Source organism: Amblyraja radiata, chromosome 10, assembly GCF_010909765.2.
Source record: "Amblyraja radiata isolate CabotCenter1 chromosome 10, sAmbRad1.1.pri, whole genome shotgun sequence".
In the NCBI taxonomy this organism is placed as follows: Eukaryota; Metazoa; Chordata; class Chondrichthyes; order Rajiformes; family Rajidae; genus Amblyraja; species Amblyraja radiata.
This window is the reverse complement of record NC_045965.1, coordinates 7609313-7625453: the sequence shown is the minus strand read 5'-3', so window position 1 is coordinate 7625453 and position 16141 is coordinate 7609313. Positions and strand designations below refer to the sequence as shown.

The following is a 16141-nucleotide window of genomic DNA, read 5'->3' as shown; positions in this document are numbered from 1 at the left end:
AATTAAAACTTTTTTAAAAAATTACATAAATATTACCAGTTGCTGTGCAATTGCTCTGTTCATCTTTCCTTCTTCAGCTTCATGCATCGCACAGAATCTCGATGTGCAGCTGGACTGTAATAGAAATGATGCTTGGGTGCGGTGGGACCACGCTAAAGGTGCATCGTCTTACTCTGCCACAGCGGCAGGGGGCAATGGGCACGTAGTTTCCTGTGAGACGGACAGCAGTAAATGTCAGATAACCAACCTGCGATGTGGACAGATGTATAATGTAACTCTGGTTACACTGGATGGGGTGTGTGACAACTCGCAAACGCCTCCGTTTCAATTTAACACTGGTAGGTGCTTTGTATGTTCGAAAACTGACAGTACAATTTTTCAGGGATGAACATGCCAAATTAAAGCAGATGCGAAATGCCACCCGTTCCTTCTATCCAGAGATGCTGCCTGTCCTGCTGAGTTACTCCAGCATATTGTTTCCATCTTTGGTGTAAACCAGCGTCTGCAGTTCCTTCCTACACAATATAGTTTTCCATATCAGTTTCACTTACAATGCACCTCCGATAGATGCAAATGTTAAAACCACACTGAGATGGATTTTTTGTGGGCATCTCCAACAATTTTCGTTGTTAATTAGAATACATGTTTTAGTAGATAGTTAGCATCAGGCAGGGAATAAGCATTGATTAAGAAAAAATTGATTAAGGTCCTGCCCTCATTTGACTTCCCAAAACACGACACCTCCCACTTATCTGCAAAAGAACATTGAACTGTTCAGCACAGGGACAGGCCCTTTGCCGAACATGACACCAAGTTAAACTGATCTCATCTGCCTGTACATGGTATATATCCCTCTATTCCCTGCACTTCCATGTGCCTATCTAACAGCCTCATAAATGCCATAGTTGTACCTGCCTCCACCACCACCTCTGTAACGCATTCCAGGCCCACACCACTCTCTGTGTAAAGAAATTGTCCCACACATCTCCATTAAACATACCCCCTCCCACCTTAATTCACGTATTAAACTTCATTAGCCATTCCTCAATCCACTTGCCCAAATGATCAACATCCTGCCATAGGTACATGGATGGGAAAGGCTTAGAGAGATATGGGGCCAAATGTGGTGTGTGGTATTAGTGTATATGGGGCATCTTGGTTGGCTTCAGCAAGTTGGGACGAGGGCCCATATCCTTGCTGCGTGACTCTGTGACTCTAAAAGTGTGTTTGTCCTGAATGTGCCAGATTATTGAACTTTTACTAATATTTAAAAAAACAAGCCATTTATTGTCAAAAGTGAAAGTTCCTGATCAGAAAAGAGGCTTTCTCCCACTGGTCAGGTAATTTAAAGAGTGTTATTTGTTGATAGAAAGTACAAAAATAAGTGTAACATTCTCACAGTCAGCAAAATCAATTATGCTGACAGCTATATTGAAGGATTTGGAGTGTAGACATTCCGGCCTGGTTACAGTTAGTTTGTTTGTTTCTACACTTTTCAGCACCTTGTGCACCAGAGGACATCTCCACCAGTCTGAACTGTGACACCAAGAGTACATCAGTGGCCTGGGAGGAGAGTGATGGGGCGATGTGGTACATTACAACAGCAGAAGGACAAGATGGACACATTTCACTGTGTAACACAACGGGGACAAGCTGTGATTTCATGGACCTGCACTGCAGTCAAACGTACTCACTAACTGTAACAGCAATGGACAGTTACTGTCAGAGTGTAAACACTTCAGTTTATGAAACTGAAACAGGTAACAGTCCCAATGTCTCTGATGTGTAAAACAGGTTACAATGCAGAAGTTAATTCGGGTTAATGGCTACGGCTAAATTACGATGTTGCAGGAAATGCAGATTCCACAATACCATGCATCTCATGCAATAGACTGGTTCATCTGATTAATTTCTGCTTCTGGGTTTTCAGGCCAGCCTCTTGACCACAAGAACAATGGAAATTTCCAAAGCTGACCTGCTGATAAATGCTGGAAAGCTCATTGTAACTTCAAATGCAGACCTGACTAGTATTCTTTTAAGATTAAGATTAAGGGCTGCACGGCAACGCAGCGGTAGAGTTGTTGCCGTACATCTATATAGACACGAGTTTGATCCTGATTACGGGTGCTGTCTGTATGGAGTTTGTACGTTCTCCCGTTGACCTGCATGGGTTTTCTCCGGGTGCTCCGGTTTCCTCCACACTCCAAAGACGTATGGTTTTCTAGGTTAATTGGCTTCAGTAAAAGTTTATTCGTCACATACACATATGAGATGTGCAGTGAAATGAAAAGTGGCAATGCTCGCGGACTTTGTGCAAAAACAGACAAACAAACAAACTACAGACAGAATGGAACAGAATCACATATTCACATATTACATATTGTGGGAGGAAAGAAAAAGGGAAAAAAACAGCAATTAAAAAAAACCCAGTAAAATGGCTCAGTAAAGTTAGTCGCTGGTGAGATAGGAGTTTACAGTCCTAATGGCCTCTGGGAAGAAACTCCTTCTCAACCTCTCCGTTCGCACAGCATGGCAACCGAGGCCCTTGTGTGTGTAGGATTGTGTTAATGTGCGGGGATCGCTGGTCGGTGCGGACTCGGAGGGCCGAACGGCCGGTTTCCACGCTGTATCTATAAACTAAACTAATCTAAAAGAGGGTTTTTGAAAGGATTAAAGGAATTATGTGGGGAGATAGACACTGTGGTGAAGGAGACCTTTGCAACACATAATCAGTGTAAAACGCTGAATAAGATCTTTCAGGGATAAGGTCTGAAATTCTAATGCCACATCAATAGAAATCTAGATTTCTCCACCCCAATGAGTTACTGAGGTTAGATTAATTGACATATTCAAAATTTGAATTGATTGATTCTATTACATGAGGACACAAAGGTAAATGGACCCATGGTGCAAGTGAATGTTGAAGAAACAGACAGGTACATGGATAGGATGGGTTTGGTGGGATATGGGCCAAACGCAGGCAGGTGGGACCAGTGTAGTTGAGACATTGGCCGGCATGGGCAAGTTGGGCCGAAGGGCAATTTTCAACACTGTATCACTCCATGACTCAATGAATAATTCTTCCAGATCAGCCTTGATCTATTTGATGTCAGAAAATACACGAGGGTCTGAATGGCCTAGTGCTGCCACAAAGTCCGACATCTACTATTGAAATACTACACTCATTGTATTAATTCATATCTTTCTTTCTCTCCAAGCCCCTTGTCCCCCTCAGAACGTACACGCTGATAGTGTTACCCTCACTGCCTCTGTAACGTGGGAGTTGAGTAATCTCACAGTGTGGTACACTGCAACAGCAGAGGGCAGCGATGGACACACGGCCACTTGTACCACGTCCGACACAAACTGTCTAATCCCAGATCTTCACTGCAGCCAAACGTACAGCATCTCCGTCCTCGCATTTGGTGAAACCTGCAGCAGTCTCCAAAGCTCACGTTCTGAAATTTATACAGGTAATAAAGAAAGAGAACCCTGGGAGTCAGGAGTGTTTAATTGTCATATGTACCGAAACAGAACAATGACATTCTTACTTACAGCAGCATAACAGATCTTTAACACAGTACTCAATAGATGGCATGATAAACAAACATAAAGAATTTCAATTAAAAAAACGATGTTAGTGTAAAACAAAATAAAAGCCCAAAGTTCCTGCTGCAACTAAGATAGTTTGTACTTCATGGTTTAGTTGGTGTTTGTAGTGTTCAATAGACTGATGATTGTCTCCTTCATTCCTGACCATTCGAGTAGCCAAATCAGCTGTGATTCAACCAGTTGATATGCTCTCTGCCCTGTAGAAGTTCTATAGAGTGTTTGTTGACAAATCCAATCTCCTCAATCTGCTAACGAAGTAGAGGCATTGAAGGACTTTCTTTATGATTGCATCAATGTGCTGGCTCCAGGACAGATCTTCAGAGAACTGTCCTGGACCCAGCCCAGGAACTTGAAGTTGTTGTCTCTCTCCACCACTGGTCTGCCCATGAAGACAGGTTTGTGGATCCGCAGCCTTCTTCTTCCAAAATCAACAATCAGCTCTCTGGGGTTATTGGTCAGGAACCATTCAATTAGGCAATCGATCTCCCTCCTATACACTGACTAATCATTACCCACAATTTTGTCCAACAATGGTGGTGTCATCAGAGAATTTAAAGGTGGAGTTTGAACAGAGTCCGTCTACGCTGCCATGGATATAGAATGAGTAGAGCAGTCTTTATAGAACACGTCATCTCCTCAGGATATCATGACAGACTTTGCAATGAACAGATTATTTTGGAAGTTAAGCAGTCAGGGCAGCCGAGCTTTGCACTGTGACCTCTGAATTATCTGTTTAGAACAGGTAATAAAAGTTAGAAAAAGACACAGTGACAGAGTGACACAGTGGGTCAGGTGACATCTCTGGAGAACATGGACAGATGACGTTTGAGTCGGGAACCTGCTTCAGACTGATTGTAGTGGAGGGGGGGGGGAGAATGCTGGAAAGGAGGAGGGCAGGACAAAGCCTGGTGAGTGATAGGTGGATACAGTTGTAGGGTTTTTGATAGGCAGATTGTTGGGGGGGGACAAATGGATGCACGTCCAGATGCGGCATAGGGAAGAGAGGCGGGGGAAGAGGGAGAAGTGGGGGGAGGCAGTTTGTTGCTTAGTTACCTAAAAATGTAGAAGTCAATGTTCATACTGTTAGGTTGTAAGTTACCCAAGCGGAATATGAGGTGCTGTTTCTCCATATTACGTGTGGCCTCACTCTGTCAATGGAAGAGGCCCAGGACAGAAAGGTCAGTATGGGAATGTGAAGGGGATTTAAAAGCAAATCCTTAGAATACTTTAAAAAAGTTATTCAGTATCTTCCAACTAGAACAGGCATCACAAGTTTAACATGGAAATAGGCCCTTAAGCCAACTAACCCTTATGACAACTAACCAACTAATTGGGCTTGTATACTCTGGAATTGAGAAGGATGAGAGGGCATCTTATTGAAACATATAAGATTATTAAGGGTTTGGACACGCTAGAGGCAGGAAACATGTTCCCGATGTTGGGGGAGTCCAGAAGCAGGGGCTACAGTTTAAGAATAAGGGGTAAGCCATTTAGAACGGAGATGGGGAAACACTTCTTCACACGGAGAGTTGTGAGTGTGGAATTCTCTGCCTCAGAGGGCAGTGGAGCCCGGTTCTCTGGACACTTTCAAGAGAGAGCTAGATAGGGCTCTTAAAGATAGCGGAGTCAGGGGATATGGGGAGAAGGCAGGAACGGGGTACTGATTGGGGATGATCAGCCATGATCACATTGAATGGTGATGCTGGCTCGAAGGGCCGGAAGGCCTACTCCTGCACCTATTGTGTATAACCTTTGATGCTGCAATCTTCACCAGGCTCGGTGGATCCCTGTAATTCTACAAGAAATGTGGAATCAGAGTCCTTTTAATACTGCATGGAAACATTAATGCAAAGATTCAACAGGCAGGACAATAATTTGACTAGAGATAGAAACAAAATTCTGGAGTAAGTCAGGTGGACAGGCAGTATCTCTGGAGAGAAGGAATGGGTGACGTTTCGGGTCGAGACCCTTCTTCAGACTGACTACTTAGGGTTCGAAGTAGGTGAAAACCTTTGATACTCTTACCTGGAATTTCTTTGGATTTAACGTGATTACATTGAATAGGCAAACACAGCATATTATTATCATGGCTTTATTGAAGGTATTTGAATTCAGTGAGCTGCTAGCATGGCATTTTCATCCTTATATCTCCTCTTCTACAGCACCTTGTGCCCCAGATGAAATTATCACCAATGTGGATTGTACCTCCAATAGAGTGGTGGTTTCATGGGGAAGAACTGATGGGGCGATCGAGTACGATGTAACAGCTGAAGGAAGTGATGGGCACACACACTCAGACAACACCACAGACACACGCTATGAAATGCTGGATTTACACTGTGGACAATCCTATAACATAACCGTAACAACTCTGAGTTACAGCCGGCACGGCATTGCAAGTACTTCTGTACAAATACAAACTGGTAAATAACATCATAGCAAGGAAATTATTTTGATGTTTAGTCATTGTGTTTATTTACAAGACAGCGAACTGATATTAATTTGTGTTTTCTGAATAGCCCCATGCATTCCTGAGAATCTCACAGCTGAGCTGAATTGTGAATTGAATACAATATCTTTCTGGTGGGATGAAGCTGATGGAGCAAAGTTGTACACGGTGACTGTTCGAGACAGTCAAAGAGAAACAGCTTCATTCAACACAAGTGATACAAGGGCTCAAACCCAAGATCTGCAGTGTGGTGAATATTATACAATCTCTGTTCTAGCAACAGATGATATCTGCAGGAGACCCCAGACAGCAGTGGTCAATGTACATGCAGGTATTGCTCATTTCCGTAAAAACCTTTATAACAAATGGTCTCCTAAGTCCATTGGCAATATATCAATGTGATACTCTTCAAATTTATTAATTTTGCTTGTGTTAAACATTTTTTTAAATATATTATATAAGGCAGACCCCGGGTTTTGATAGAGTTCTGTTCCAGAAAACTGTTCATAATCCAAACTGTTCGTAAGTTGGAAATAAAATAAAAGCTTGCGTGCGGGAGAGGATCATAGAAACAGCCGTGACTATCGAGCAAGCAGGCATGGGAAGAGCAGCTCTCAGCCAACGTCTCGGACTCATTGAGTGAGTGAGTGAGCGAGTGAGCCTTCTCTCACTCCCAGCTTGCCTTGAACCAGTCCGTGTTTGCTGCGACTTGGGCGGGGTTGGAGGTGGGTGAGTTGAGAAGGCACGTGAAAATGTCCCGTCCCCACCCAGCAGAAGATGTCTGCAGCCACATAGCAGCCAGTGAATCCCTCCCCATCCATCCTGCCAGTTTTCCAAACATTCGCTTGTATGCAGAGTGCCCATAAATTTGGTGTTCATAATAACAAGGGTGGTGCAGCGGTAGAGTTGCTGCCTTACAGCAGCTCTTGCAACGCTGGAGACCCGGGTTCGATCCCGACTATGGGTGCTGTCTTTACGGAGTTTGTACGTTCTCCTCATGACTGCGTGAGTTTCCTCCCACACTCCAAAGACGTGCAGGTTTGTAGGTTAATTTGCTTGTTATACATGTAAATTGTCCCTGGTGTGTGTCGGATGGAGTTAGTGTGCGGGGATCGCTGGTCGGTTTGTACTCGGTGGCCGAAGGGCCTGTTTCCGCGCTGTATCTCTAAACTACAACTAAACAAGTGGTGGACCTGTACCTCAATTCAAGGTTTTTTTCAATGATCTAACAGGAATAAAATTTGCTTCTGTGCACGTTCTGATTAATGGAACATTTTCCAATATTATTAGAAAGGGAATACAGCATATTCACAAATCCTGGGTGAGTGGATTACAAAATTACTCATTGACACTCCTCACTAAGGAAGTGAACAATGTTATTAGGGATCACTCCCTAGATAAACATTACATTTAATCTCCATCTAAAAAAATGAAATCCTGAGTCTAATATGGTTAGGTGCTTAATATTGAACTCCACGACCTTCTCCCTACTTTCCTTCTCCATCCCTATCTTCTCCAGTGTCTTTATGTAAAGGAGTTCCCTCATCCTTGGTCCCAGTCCACTAAGTCTTCTCTGCACCCTGTCCACATTTGTTACATTCCTTGTGAAGTTTGCTGCTCAGGATTAAACAGAAAACGGCAGTGACTGGAGACTTTAGAATGTTTCAGAATTCTTTCTATTTTTTTCACCACGCAAAGGAGAATCAGTGTTATTGAAAAGTTTGGTAAGTAAAAACTATTAATCTCTCCTAAGAATAAGCCATAATATTACCCAAACAATAGCACTAAATCTATTAAATCTTCTTACCCTAAGCCACTGGGCAGAAGAACCATAGCCTAGCCAGGATATTGGATTTATATTCTACTAGACCAAGTACAGACCCAATGGTCTAGTAGAATATAGACCAATGCACCCCAATGCACTCGTTCCCTACCCGTAGCCCCCACGGGAGGCGTGGTCCTCCAACTCAAGCCGTTCCCGAATGAAGCTTCCAGCACACCCCTTGCCTTCCTCAGCAGTGATCTTTAAAAAATATTCCAATTGCACTTGCCCTGCGTGTTGCAATAGCAATTCGCCCTCCCACTGCTAGTCTAGCCATTGTGACGTAAAAAAATCCAATTGCACTTGCCCTGCGTGTTGCAATAGCAATTAGCCATCCCCCCTGCTAGTCTAGCCATTGTGAAATCATCAGTTGAAGATGGTCGGTTTGAAATTAAAGGTATTTTGATTTTTTTTTAACTTTAATCAGTAATGTCAAGAAATAAAGCATAAAATGTTCAGTGAAAGTGATCTCTGCCTAGAGGGGAAAAATGTGAATCAGAACATGTAAAAATCTTATGAAAGTGGGCATTTTTAAAGCTTTAATTGCAAATAACGTGTCAAATATAGGATGGCATCTTCATTCAGGCTGGTCTCTTCTAGCTGAGCAATTGTGACGTTATCATTTGAAGCTGGTGGTTTTAATTTCAAAGTCTTTTGACTTAATCAGTAATGAGGCGAAAATAAGTCGAGAAATAAAGCATGAAATGTTCAGATAAGGTGTTCCCGGCCTTGATGGAAAAAATGTCAATCGGAATATGTAAAAATGTTATCTTTACACATGGTGTTTTTGCGAAGATGTAAAGACAACCACATATACATACACATATACAGATATACACACTAACAAGATCAGAGTTTCAATAAGTATATGATGATATGACCATGCCTGTTTGTTTTAATTGAATCAGATGTGCAAAGTTGCCATCAATGAAATTGAATAGGCAGAGTTAATTGCAGAAGTCAGTACTATAGGATATGGAGGTACATCAGACTCACCAAGCCTGAAGAAGGATCCCAACCCAAAACATCACCTATTCATGTTCTCCAGAGATGCTGCCTGACCCGCTGAGTTACTCCGACACTTTATGCAGAAGGGTTTGTCAGCAGCAGCAAACAAGGCCATTGACAAAACTGAGATGCCAACCTGGTGAAACAACAACAACAGTGTACTAAGCAGTTGACACATCTATGGACCAAAACTAAGTTCTGCAGTCTTGCCACAGCCAGTCATAAATGTTGGTGAACAATTAAAAAACCCAAGAATGAGGTGACAACAAGAATATCTCCAACCTCTATGAATATAGGTCCAGCATGTGAGTGCTGAAGAATACGTGATGATCTATCTTGGCTTTCGCTCGAGTTTTCCGCATTATAGAAGTCCGCTTTTGGCCAATTCAGTTCACCCCACCTGATGTTGGGAAATAGCTGAGAGCATTGTATACAGCAAAACATGTGGCTCCAGATAATATCCCAGCTGTAATACTGAAGAGTTGTTCTAGACTTGTGTATCAGTACAGTTGCAGCTCAGCCGTATACGCAACAATGTGAAACGTTGAAATACCAATAGAAAAGGCAGGAAGTCCTCAGCGAGTTAGGTGGTAATTGTCAAAAGGCCTGCATTGAACCTTGAACATAAAACAAGAGTTCGACCCACAATGTCAGAGCTGAACCTAATGCCGAGATGAAGTAATCTTATCTGCCTGCATAATATCCATGTCCCTCCATTCCCAGCATATCCATGTGCCTATCTAAAATCTTCCTAAATGCCGCTATCATATCTGACATCAACAACACACCGAGCAGCCTGTTCCAGGCACCCAACTACCTCAATGTAAAGAAACCTAACATTCTGACTGTCTACTATATCTCGAATAATTTTATAAGCTTTTATCAAGTCTTCCCTTCAGAGAAAATAATCCAAGTCTGTCCAACCTCTCCTTATCACTAATACCTTATAATACAGACAGTGTCTGTTAAACCTCTTCTGCACCATCTCCAAAACATTCACATCCTTCCTGTAATGTGTTGATCAGTACTACATACAATAATCCAAATGTGGCCTAACCAAAGTCCTATAAAGATGCATCATGGCCTCCTAACTCTTACACTCAATGCCCTGACCCATGAAGGCAAGCATAACAAATGCATTCTTTACCACTCTACCTACCTCTGTTGCCACTTTGTGAGAGTTATGAACTTTGACCCCAAGATCCCTCTGCACATCAATGCTGTTAAGGGTCTTGTCATTAATTGTGCTCTCTTCCCTTACCATCAACCTCCCAAGGTGTAACACCTCATACTTGCTTGGATTAAACACTGTCTGCCAATTCTCTGCCCATTTCTGTAGCTGATCTACACCCCCAACCCATCCTTTGACAGCCTCCCTCACAGTCCACAGCTCCAGCAATCCTGGTGTCGTCGTTTATGAACATCATTTAAATACATCACGGACAGAGGTCCCAGCACAGATCCTTGTGGACTTCCACTGGTCATAGACCTGCAGCCTGAATACCCCCTTCCACTCCTCTATCTTCTATCAGCAAGCCAGCACTAAATCCATAAGACCAAGTCACTGTGAATCCCGTGCATCTTAATATTTTAGATCAGCGTACCATTGGGGCCTTTATCAAATGCCTTACCAAGTAGCCAACATCCACCGCTCGATCCTCATTGATCACCTTCATCACCACCTCATAAAAGTCAATCAAATTAGTCAGATAGGACCAGTTATGTACAAACCTATGCTGCCTGTCCCTAATTAACCCCTTCTCTCCCAAATGGGAATAAATCCTATTCTGAAGAATCCTCTTCATTAGGTTCTTGAAACTGACGTGAGGATCACCAGCCTACAATTCCCTGTATTCTCTCTACTTTCCTTCTTAAACGAAGGAACAACATTGGCCACGCATCTGTCCACTGGGACCTTGCCTGTGGCTAGAGAAGATCCAAAGATCTTTGTCAAGGCTCTTGCAATCTCCTCGCTTCCTTCTCTTAATAACCTGGGATAGATCCCACCAGGCCTTGCGGATTCCCAAAACCACTTCCTTCTTAATCTTAAACTGCCTTTCCATATTGGTATTTCCTCCACGTCATTCATTTTCTCGGTAAATACAGATAAAAGTACTCATTTAGTACCTTGTCTACATCCTCTGACTCCAAGCAAAAATTCCCTCCATTTATCCTTGAACGATCCCACCTTCTCCCTCTTCTTTTTAACTTAAATGTGAAAAGCCTTGGAATTCTCTTTAGTCCAACTCGCCTGTGCCCCTTTTGGCCCTTCTAATCGTGTTCCATACTTTATATTCCTCAAGGCGCTGTCTGATTTAATCTTCTTAAACCATCCATACACTTTTTTTTCTTTTTGACCAAATTTACAACCGCTTTGGTCAATCAAGGTTCCCTTCCAAATCTATGACCCATTCCACCAAGAAGGACAAAAGCACAAACACAGAGGAATGTCACCAGCTAAAGCTTCCCCTCTAAGTCGCAAACCCTGACTTGGAAATTATTTGCTACTCTCTCATCATTGCTGGTTCTAAGTCCTGGAACTGTCTCCCTAACTGCATTGTGAGCGTATCTTCAACAGAAGGACTGCAGCAGTACAAGAAGGCAGCGCACCATCTCCTTCACAAGGCAATTAGGGATGAGCAAGTAATGTTGGCTATGCACAGACGCTGAAAATATAGAAATAAATGCTAGTTAACAAGGAAAGTCTATGTTCAAACATTTTTTTGTTTCTCAACGCTGTGTTTTATCTGTTCCTGCACCCACGTTAAGATTGTGCCATTTATTTTGTATTGCTTCTCCTTACCTTTCCATCTAGAATGGATCACCTGATATTGTCAGTACTCTATATGTGCCATTTTCATCCCTCTCACAACTGAAGTCCTTCCCCATCATGCTGTTAACCATATGCTAAATTTTGCTTCTTTAGCAGATTTGTACATGTATGTCTAAAATGTTAATCTCTCAAATGTATTAGTGAATGTAATCCTAATTCTGGATGGACACTGTGACATACATCTCTATTGTATAATAAACAGCCATTCACCATGACCTCCGAATGCTAGTCAATTTCATATCCAAGCTGCCACTGCCCTTTTCGATCGCATCAACACTGAAACGTTAACCTGCAAACCATTTCTGTGATTTTACACTATGAAATTTCAATGATATTATCGATAACTTAATTCATCTGATCCGCTGTCTGACATTTTAATTTTCAATTTTATTTTCAGTCGCTTGTGATCCTCATAATGTCAAAGCACAACTGGACTGCAACGTCAATACAGCATTGGTAATGTGGGACTACAGTAAAGGAGCACTGTGGTACACTGCCATTGCGGAAGGTGCTGATGGGAGCAACGTCTCGTGCAGCTCATCAGAAACATCCTGTAGAACACCCGCGTTTCTCTGTGGCCAGTTATATTCTGTACATGTTGTAGCTTCGGACAGGACTTGTAACCACTCTGTGAGTTCTTCAATCGAAATTCAGACAGGTAACTCATTATTTCATGGCATGCTATCCACAAATATCACAGTTTATCATTGATATGCACCACCAGTTTAGCAGTTGAAGTTCAGACAGGTAATTAATTGACGTTTTTTCTGACATGAATTGTATTTTATATCCTGTAATGTTGTTGAGTATATACTTGTCACTCGTGACCATACCCCATGCTTCTTTAAACAAGTGTAATCTCCCCCCTGTTAATAAAGCACCCTTATTCTCTATATGCTGGTAGGGACCAGACCCACCTACCTCCATGGTTATTGGCGATTCTGTTTCTTCATTTTCCTGAAGATATTGTTCTGACGTGCTGGCGATGTTGGGGGGAGGCGCATTTTCCAGGGGGTCCGCTGCGGGCCCTGATCTGAAAGATCTTTGGGGATAATGTGCGGACCCCAAGCGTTCACCAGTCCCATATTGCGGACGTCGACTGGTGGATGCCGTGGGGTGCTGCCGCTTGGGTATCGGAGGTCTTGGTTTGCTCGTCCCGGGGCCTGCCCTCATTAGGCCGAAGGTTTTTGATGCTTCCTGCATCTCCTTCAGTTTTTTATTGAAATCTTTCCCAAATAGCAGCGCGTCCGTCTCCGCAGCTGGGGCTTTACACAAGCCAGCAAATTTGGGATTGAGGGCAGGTCTTATGTTTCCCTCCGGAGATTGTTGATCTCAAATTGTGTGGTACACATTAATGCCAGCACATCCTGCTGGCAGGTATCCATCTCCGTGCTCTCCACGGAACGAGCAAAGGCTGTAATGGCTGACGTCAGGAGCCTTAGGATCCACTGTAGCTTGAGTTCTTGGGTCTGGATGTGTGACCCACATGCCCCCAGATTTGGCTGTTGACACTTTTTACTTTGAGGGCCTCACCGTTTTCTGGTGCTGTGTTGTTTCAGCACCTCAGCGAGCACCTTTTCCAGTAATGGTTGATGCTGGCCGCCATTCTTGGTTCCAGCGGTGCTCCAGCCCGTGGGGTTGCTACAAGCGGTCCATCACACCCAACAGCTCTTCATGTTCCTGCACCCCTGGCATACTCCCGAATTCGTCCGCCTGCCCCTGTTCCAGACCAGCCCAGCCCTGGTCACCAATGCTAGCCTCCAGTAATGAGGGAGCAAAGGGCAGTGCATGAAGCACTGTGGAGGGGGTGCCTGACCTCCCTCCGCGAGAGCGCTCTTTCTGCGCATCTCGCTGGAGCTGCTCCAATTGCTGTTGGATGCAGCTCAGGCGGCTGTCTCTCCTCCATTTAGGTGGAGACATGTCCCCGTCCGACGAATCGGACGCCACCGGCCGGATGCCTGTTCGGATGGCTAGACATCCAGCCCGCAGTTCAGGCACTAGCGGGACTGGGCTTGGCGCGGTGATGGGGATAGCGGGGCGACCGGTAATTGTTCCTACCGCCTGTTGCTGCCCCCCCTGCAATGGAACGCTCCTCCGCTGGAGTCGAGCGGGGGACAGGTTCTTCTGGAGCTTTTGTGCCTTGTAGTAGCGAGAGCGCCCCTCAAGCAGCGCGTCTCGCAGGCACCTGCTCCGTGAGCCGCTCCAGCGGCTCAGGCGGCTCTCTCTCCCCCCGTGCGGGTGGAGAGACGTCCCGTCCGACATCGGGAAACACCTGCCGGATGCCTCTCGAGTGGCTATGCGTCCAGCCCGCTGCTTCAGGTACTAGCGGGCTGGCCTCGGCACGGTGTCGGGGAATAACGGAACACCGGGTAACGCTCCTACCGCCTGTTGCTGCCCCCCTCCCCAACGGGAAAACGGGGGACAGTTTTGTTCCAGAGCCTTTTTCTCTGCCTGTAAAAAACACAAGCAGAAAAAGGCTCACCTGTAAAAGAAAACCCGACCTCAGAGTACTCACCTGACGGTCCGGTTCATCCTGTAACGGGACAGCCTAATTCCCGTGGCAGCCGCTGTTGCACTGCTGGCGTAATGTCGCGCCTGCGCACTGAGCGGGTTCTTCACGTAGTCACTCACGTGACTCCGAAGTAAAATTGGGTTCTTTTTATATATTGTGTTATTCAGTTTTTTGGGGGAGAAGAGGATCGTTCCATTATTACAAGGATGGCAATCCTCCTTCTCCATTTTTATCCATTCTGTCTGTTGGGTAGAACTGTGACATTTAATCCAAAAAAATAGTAAATAGAAATTCATAGTCAATTCATAAAAGTCTTTATTCTTAAAAACTTCTCATTTTCTATTTGTATGAGCATCATTTTGGATTTGAGTAAAAATATGGCCATGTCTTTATCCATTTTGCTTCTTTTGTCCCTTAAGCTCCCTGCAGTCCCCAGAGTGTGAGTGCACATTTGGACTGTACAACACGCAAGATGGCCGTGTGGTGGGAGCAGAGTGAAGGTGCCATGTTCTACATGGTCATGGCAAATGGAATAGAAGGAGAATGGTACTCATGCAATACAACAGAGGCAAGCTGTGAGATCATCGGCCTCCCATGTGGCCAGATGTGCAATATAAGTGTCCTTGCAATGGATGGGAATTGCACCAGTTTACCGAGTCCTACTTTTGAAATTCAAACAGGTAACCCATTCTTTCCCTTTCAATAAAATAAACAGAAAGAGCATCAAAAATGCAAGAAGAAAATTGCATAGCAGGACAGAACTGTAGATCATTAAACCAAGCAATTAGTAAAATGAAAATTTACATAGGGCAGCAGTTAATTCAATTGGGCTGCAGTTAATCACGTCAGGTAGAGGATGTTTCTCTCATTCGTGCTTTAATTGAGCAATGGGATTGGTGTCATATCTGGTAAGCACAATGCACTAGACAGGGGACCTAGCTTTCTGGATTGTTTCAGTGTTTGTTGAGGCTTCAGAATGTATGTATTTGTTGGGACATTAATGGGTCATTTTCATATACAGTCCCTGTTGGTTATGGAGAGTAATAGAGAGAAGATTCAAAGTACAATAGACAGCAAAGTGACTCACTGCCTTAAAGGCAATGCTCTCATGGGCTCTCAATGACAAGGCTCAATATTAAATATTTTACAACAAAGATAATCTATGCTTTGTCTCATTGATTTAGCAGCTTGATCTGCACAATTAGCTGTCACATTTCCCTACTTCCATTGCAAGATTTGATAATATGCAGTTTATAGTTATATAATATTGAGTTTACAACAGATTACAATTATTTTCTGTACTCCTTTCTGTAGAGCCTTGTATTCCACAGGATGTGGTTGCTCAGATCAACTGTGAAAATAACATCATCTCGGTGTTTTGGGATCCCAGCAATGGCTCAGAGTCATACCATGTAACAGCACAAGGAATCAATGGCCATTGGGCCTCCTGCAATACAACAGGCACTGAATGTGAGGTCTCTGATGTGCACTGTGGACTGAGCTACTATATAACTGTAGAGGCAATCCGCATGGAGTGTAACAGCTCACAAAGCTCTGCTGTGACAATCAAAACAGGTGAGTTCAGGAAATATGTACATTGTTAAATTCTTCACACATTATGCGGAATTCTGTCTTTTAATGTATCTTACCGATATATTGCTCTATTTTTCTAGCAGTTTCAATTTATGAATTTATTCCTTGCAATACCATGTGGAACCGTATTAAATGCATTGCAGAGGTCCATGTAGACAGCTTTGCCATCAACCTTTTTGGTTCCTTCAAAAATCTTAATCAGATTTGTAAGGCACGATCTCCCATGTACGAAATATGCTGACTCGTCCCAATCAATCCTTGTCTACCCAAATGCATATATATCTTATCCCTCAGAATTCTCTCCAGTAACTT

General features: G+C 43.7%; 1 protein-coding gene across 13 annotated transcripts in view; it reads left to right on the top strand.

The window, feature by feature from the left end:
• The window catches only part of LOC116977489, a 171629-nt gene that overhangs the window by 138228 nt on the left and 17260 nt on the right, over positions 1-16141 (top strand). For all 13 annotated transcript variants that reach the window (XM_033027954.1, XM_033027956.1, XM_033027957.1 and 10 more), the window contains 8 exons: positions 78-338; positions 1500-1760; positions 3219-3473; positions 5775-6035; positions 6132-6392; positions 12122-12382; positions 14656-14916; positions 15551-15811. In XM_033027954.1, coding sequence (XP_032883845.1) covers positions 78-338; positions 1500-1760; positions 3219-3473; positions 5775-6035; positions 6132-6392; positions 12122-12382; positions 14656-14916; positions 15551-15811 — 2082 coding nt within the window. The remainder of the gene's footprint in view (positions 1-77; positions 339-1499; positions 1761-3218; positions 3474-5774; positions 6036-6131; positions 6393-12121; positions 12383-14655; positions 14917-15550; positions 15812-16141) is intronic.